We start from the raw sequence: 7,149 nt of genomic DNA on the forward strand, positions 1-7,149 counted from the left end.
TAGTCTCTTTGTGTTCTTTTTTAAGTATATTTAGCTTCTAGAATGAGTAATCCAATTAACATGTAATAAGCAAACATTTTTTTTCATTCACTTTGGGTGTGCAATTTTCTTTTTAAGTTCCTTTCCTTTGTGCACATTATAGAAGTTGCCCTAGTAAGGAAAATGGACAAAGCGTTGAAGACTGTCAGCATTGCCGAAGAAGCTCTCTCTCCTCAGTTATGAATGATGCAAATGGTAGGTAAAGAGATGTTTATGTGTTTTCTACTGTAAGAATGTCATGACTCATTAGTTAAAATGTTGATTGTGTAAAAGATGTAGATACAGTAACTAATATTGAATTGAGCCATGTATGTCAAAGGGAAGAGAGACTCCAAGTGAACTTTATTCAGTGTCATGTAGGTGCGACTTCTGAAGACAAGAAAGAGCCAGCTTTTATCCACCCTAGATTAAAGTGGTCGTTCACCCAAAGGCCTATGTGAGAACAAACGGAACAACTTGGGCTTCCAACCAGGTTCGCCTAAGAAGAGAATGCCCAAGTGACTTTTAAAACAGAACAGTCAGCGAACAGCGATCACCACAGTGGACCGATGAGGAAGCTGTGCGCATGGGCAAGAGACTGCACTGCTTACTTTGTGGATTGTACAATGAAGTGGGACATTTTGAATGTGAAACAGGACAGTAACTGTAAGTTCAAGAATCACGAACTTCTGAGAACATCTTCCCTGAAGCAGCAGCTTCAACGTGCCACACAGGAATGTTCTGTTGAGAAGATTCGTATACCAGGTGGAGCCAGCTACACACCTGCAACCAGGCATACCGTACCAAGCTAAACCGCATACCACACCAGCAACCCGGCATGGGTTGGCAAAAGAACAGCCGGAAGGATTTTAGTGAGGTCTGCAAAAATAACTTTAAACGTACATGTGGTCTTGTCAGAGGTTACTATTATTGCGGCCTAGAGATGAAAGTGGTGAGAACAGAAACAGATGCGAGTTTGTACTTCCCAGGAGCAGGTAGACAACTTCAAGATGAAAAGGAAGCATTTGACATTGGATTGGTCAAAGAGAAAGTAAAAACTCTTGAAACGTAACTTTCTAGAATGAAAGAAAAACAACTGATTTACAAGACCAGCTTTAACAACAGTCACGACCATTCAAACGCTAGAGTCAGGTGTAGATATAAATGGTTTAACAGAAGAATATACTGATTTGTTAAATATACAAATCTACCAGATACAAACCAGCGACCCAGCATACCGAACCCAGCTATACACCAGATTGTATGAAATATTTACTGTGTATAGATAGGGATACTAAGAACGATAAATGCATTTACGATCAAAATGGACTGTGCCATTTCAGGTGCCCCACTGATGTCAGGCATTGGAGATAATTGTCTACACTAAGTTGAATGGAACATAATGATGAATGCCACAAATCCTTTTTCATGACAAACATATAAAACCATCCCACTTGATGTCTAAACCATCAATTACAGACCATATGTTTGCTGTTTTCAGGTTAGCTGTAGCACCTGGATCAAGCCAATATCAGCTAGGACTGTAAGTAGCCTCAATACACAATAATCTAATTTCATGCCGATGCCAATGCCATACAAATTTCATGCCATTTGTGATTTGTAACATGGTCTTACATAATCCATACATATCAATGTACTTTTTCATTATACAGGCTGGCCAGTCCCTAGTGCCATTGGGGGGTATTGACCATGGAGTAATAATCTACCCCTACCTTCTCACCATCCCCTGCGGCGTTCTTCAAGGAGCTGATGAGCTTGTATTTCTCAAAACAAGAACTGTTCAGGGGTCACTTGATGGGAGAAGGGAGACATGAGGCCCTCAACCCCGTCATCATAGCTAATATTCTAGGTAAGGACTCTTACTGCTACATCTCAAGTGTTAGTTTAGTTCTATGCCCTTAAAATTGTTTCTGAGGGAAGATCATTGCTTTGTCTGTTACCTCTTTTTCACCCATGTGACTTAATGTTTGTGGGCAGGATATGCATCTCCAGACATCATCCTGTCTATCCTTGCATGCAAGTTCAGGCCTTACAATTCTAGTGTGAAATTTTCCTAGGAAGATGTACTTAATTGCAGGTTAAACTGGGATAAACCTGTTGTTTTTTTCCATTATAAGGCTTGACTGCCGTGTATAACAAATGTAAATTTCACAATATTACATAAAAAAGAATTATCTATGAACATACCTTCGGATCTATTTGCACTTGAAATACTGTACTGCTATGTCATCAGCATAATACATGTATTTAATGGTTACAGTGCAGTGGTATGCCCCATCCTTTACGTTTTTATATGTTTGATCCTACATCTTTTCTTCTTTTTCTACATTATTCACAGCTGAAACAATGTGCAGTGGCCTGGAGTAAAGTTGAACTTGTCAGGGTTGTAAACGAAATGTACTGCCGCATGCGCAGTACTTTCAAGCGGCGAAAGACCAGGCCGAGGTTCTAACCTGACATTAACCACCGGCAGTCCGGACAGGCTGGGCAGGCCATACAGGCCGGGCGGGTTGGGCAGGTTAGACAGGCAGTTGGGGAGGCAATGAGGCTCTTAGATCTATAGTTTTTTTTAGTTTTTTTCTGCCTCAAAATCCACCCAGTACGTTCTTATTTATTTTTTATTCGTATATGTTTATGGAGTATAAGGCAGAAAGCGATTGCTTATATGAAGCCTTCTACTCAACACATACAACAAAGAGACATAATGACATGCATAAATACAAAATGGATAAAAGAAAATTAACAATAGACAGTACAAGTTGGTATCAATCGCTAAATGAATCTTCCAGTACGTTGGATGTAAGTATGAACTATGTCGAATATATTACAGTTTTGTAAGTATGAGAGTGAAGTGGAACCGCGTAACAGAATAGAACATAGTGAGCTGTCGTTGAGTTGTTGAAGGTCAGTTATGTTGGAAAGAGATGATAACATGGTACTTCTTTGGGTGGTATAGAGTTTACAGTGAAGGAGATAATGTTCAGTTGTTTCACTATAATGGCCACATTTACATGTAGAACAATCTATACAATGGTGTAGAAATAGGTGGTGGTTTAACTGACTGAAATTTAAACGAAGCCTTGTAAGATGAACTGCATAATGTCTTTGGCCGTGAGAGAAGTGAGGGTGTTTGATCGGTCTATTGAAATGTGAGTCCAGTTCCTTTTTATAAACGTTGATCGTAAGCGATGCTTGGACATTAGAGGGCAGTTCATTCCACAAGTGAATAGTTGAGGGCAAGAAAGATTTTTTACACTTTTCAGTTTTACAAACAATGGAGGTGAAATTCTGGTTGGCACGGAGATTGTATGGGACAATGTCACAAACACGTGGTGGGATGAGGTCTTGAAGATATTGTGGTACGAAACCATTCAATATTTTCCAAAAGTGGATCAGCTTATGTTTTTGTCTTCTGATAGCCAGTGTATCCCATCCAACCTCGGCTAACAGAGACTCGTGTTTAGTGCCTCTCATGGCTCCAGTACAAACCCGTGCCGCAGATATTTGAACAGATTCAAGTAAATCAGAGTCTTTGCCGAGGAGGCTACACCAAACAACATCTGCATATTCGATTAATGGCCGAATCATACTTAAATACAAGGTTTCCAGAGTTCCCCGGGGAACAAAATGTTGTATCCTTTTCAAAAGGTTTATACGTTTCATTGCCTTGGATGTTAATTCGGATACATGGTATGACCAAGACAAATCACGTTTTAAATGTAGTCCCAAGTGCTTATGACAATCAGCTTCCTTCAGTTCAACTCCCTTGAACACTAACGGTGGGTGATGGACCTTGATCTTTTTCATAGAAAATGTCATTAGTACGGTTTTGAGGGGGTTAAAAGTTACCAACCACTGGTCTGACCAGTCACCCACCAATTTAAGATCGTGGTTCAATCTATTTGCTGAGACAAGACGATCCAAAACTATTTCCATCAGCGACGTGTCGTCAGCAAAAAGATTGGCTTCAGTTAGCAGATTGTCCACCAGATCATTAATAAAAACTAGAAAAAGAAGTGGCCCTAGGAGTGACCCCTGTGGGACACCTGCATCAATAGGTAACCAGCTGGAACATGACCCATTGATGACGACACGCTGCTTTCGATTCGTAAGGTACGACTCAATCCATTCCAGAAGTGATCCGGATACTCCCAGTTGACGCAACTTGAAAATAAGCCCAGCATGCCATACTTTATCAAAAGCTTTGGATATATCCAAGAAGACGGCACGGACTTCTAGACCTTGGTCTACTGCTTTGTGTAGCTTGTGAACAAGGTGCGTCAATGAATTAACAGTTGAATCACCGGGAGTGAAACCAGAATTTCGATCGGTAAGCAGGTTGTTGCCATGTAAATAGGTAGATAATGGAACATAAACTATACGTTCAAACACTTTAGAGACAGCGCATAAAAGTGAAATAGGCCTGTAGTTTTCCTTCGCCTGCTTATCGCCTTTCCTATACACAGGGACGACATTAGAAAGTTTCCAAATAGACGGGAAACAGGCGTATTTCAATGAAACATTAAACAAGTGTGACAGTGGTTCTGATACTGAAAGCGCAATACTCTTCAAGAGTCTATTACTCAGGCCATCAGGACCAGTAGCCTTATTAATGTTAAGGTCTGATATTACTTTGTACACATCTGCGGGACAACAAGTAATTGAGTTGATAGATAAGTCTGTTCTGAGTACAAAGTTGGGAAAAGAGGCGCCTTCGGTATTAAGGTTTGTTTGAGCTGCAAAGTAGCTATTAAGAATATCGGCTTTAGCCTTGTCTTCCGATATAACAGTGCCATTTTCAAGTAGAGAAGGTAAAACACGATCGGTCTTACCAAGGAAGATTTCCTTGGAGACGGACCACCATTTTTTGGGGTTCAGAGTTGGATTGGCAAGGTCGAGACAAAGGCTATCCCGATGATTTCTCTTTGCTTGTCTAATCAAATCTGTACACTGATTGCGGGCTTGTTTATAGGCGCAAAACAAATTTGGAATATTAGTTCTTTTGTGTTTTCTGTACAGTCGCCTCTTTTTCCTAAGCAAGCACCTAATCTCACATGTCATCCAGGGCTTGTCTCTAGGACGAATGGTGACTACTTTACTAGGAATGACCAGCTTTATGACATTAGTGAGAGTTGCCATGAAAGCCTCGGCTGAGGCGTTCACGTCTGGAATGTGTTCCGATATCACGGAATTCCAATCTACATCAAAAATCTTCGAGTTAAGTTCTTCATAGTCAACATTCGTAAAGTCAAAAACAGTTCGTTTATAGGCTTTGGCTCTGGGGATCTTGACAGACATTATACCATAAGTAAGAGAATGGTCGCAGTTAGCCAGGGGAGGGTAAGTACCATGGTCCACGAAAAGACCAGGTGAGTCAGTGATAATGAGATCAAGCACCGATGATGACGTATTGGTACTGCGAGTAGGTTCTGATATCAACTGGGTAAAGTTGTTATCAGACACGAAACTGCTTATTATACCAGCTGCATTATCTGAGCTGCCATTAAAATCACCGAGTAAGACAATTACACTTTGCTCGGAAGGTCCACTGGCCATAACGGTATCTACAGACCGTTGCAGGTGGTCTATGAATGCTGAGCGTTCCTCCACATTCTGGCCAGGTGGTCTGTAGCATGCGCAAATATAAACATCCCAATTTCTTATTCTGACCTCGCACCAGATTGATTCGGAACCGAGTGTTTCCAAATCAGACCTTCTTTTACATGACAAATTAATTGATACATAAAGCGCAACCCCACCCCCATGCCTATTGCGGTCCCGTCGTAACGGGGATTGATATGATGACAATGTAATATCTGAGTCAGGGATGGATTCATCACACCAAGTTTCTGTTAGCGCAATTACGTCGAATCCCACATCTAGGGCAACAGACTCTAGTTCATGGAGTTTCACAAAGTCATTTGCAGGAAGACTCCTTACGTTTGCGTGGCAGACAGATAGAGATTTCATGTTATTAGAGTTTGGGGTAGGTCAGTAATGAATGAGTAATGCTAGCGCTCCTCTGTCTGCCACGCACCTGTGAGGAGGAATTCCTCGGTAATTGATATGGTAATGATGATACCAACTCTGCTGAGTGGAACAATGACAAACAACTTTAACACAGAACATACAAGATGAAACGTGATAACAATAAAGTGAAATGAGTAGTGTAGAGGATAAGTGTGACATTAAGATTGTAAATGCCAGACGTTATCTGTCCATAAGTGCTAGGTCCATAGGTACATTACTTGGAGACCCGATAGATATCAAGGTCGACAGATGCAAACAGAAGTCGCCGTTCATCTTTCAGAGTCTTGATGAATATCTTGCCGTCGTAGGACCAGGCTTGGTTGAGTAAGTTCAGCTTGACGAGTGATCGGGCGTCCTTCAGGAGTGACATGTTGGCTTTCGTCAGGTTGTCGTTGACAAAAATCCCGTTCTCCCTCAGTACAGCCCTGCCGCTGGTGGTCGCCTTGGCACGCATGATGGTTGCCTTAGACCGGTACGAGCAAAACTTGGCGATAATCGGTCGAGGTTTTCCATCTCCCCGGGGTTTCCCTAGACGGTGAGATCGATCGATGTCGTTGATGGTCAACTGTGGGTCGCACTTGAGCTTGTCATTTGCAACGGACAAGACTGCGTTATCTGTGCTCCGCTCACCAGGTGACTCAGGTATTCCAGAAATGATGACGCAGTTCCTTCTGGAGTACTGCTCGAGGTTATTTACCTTGGCCTGGAGCGTGTTGTGTTCATCCTTGAGGTTGTTGTACTTTGTGGTCAGGTCCTTGAACTCTTCCCGTTGCTGATGTAGCTCCTCGTGGTACTTCGCAAGCTCAGCCTGGATGGACGCGACGACGGCCTCGCGCACAGCTGACACGATCGTAGGTACTATGGCGGCTAGCACCCCTCCTTGCTGGAAAGCGTTGACGATAGTATCCTCGATGGTAGCCTTAATTCGGGTATCAATGATGCCTGGAATCACTTCTTCCTTCTCCCTTGATGTAAGGCCCATGTTGAGGTAACGAGTTAGTGGCAAACGGGAAGCGGAAAACAAAGAAATAGCACTTAGGGGACAGCACTACTCAAACCTGCCTGCAGACGGCAGCCATC

General features: G+C 42.2%; 1 protein-coding gene across 1 annotated transcript; it reads right to left on the reverse strand.

Moving 5' to 3' along the window:
- Positions 1-5,867: 5,867 nt before the first annotated feature.
- On the reverse strand, positions 5,868-7,149 carry LOC136446140 (uncharacterized). The gene has a single exon (XM_066444427.1). It carries the CDS (start codon positions 7,049-7,051, stop codon positions 6,284-6,286), a length of 768 nt encoding a protein of 255 aa, XP_066300524.1. The 5' UTR covers positions 7,052-7,149; the 3' UTR covers positions 5,868-6,283.

The sequence above is a fragment of the Branchiostoma lanceolatum genome, chromosome 12 (assembly GCF_035083965.1).
Source record: "Branchiostoma lanceolatum isolate klBraLanc5 chromosome 12, klBraLanc5.hap2, whole genome shotgun sequence".
In the NCBI taxonomy this organism is placed as follows: Eukaryota; Metazoa; Chordata; class Leptocardii; order Amphioxiformes; family Branchiostomatidae; genus Branchiostoma; species Branchiostoma lanceolatum.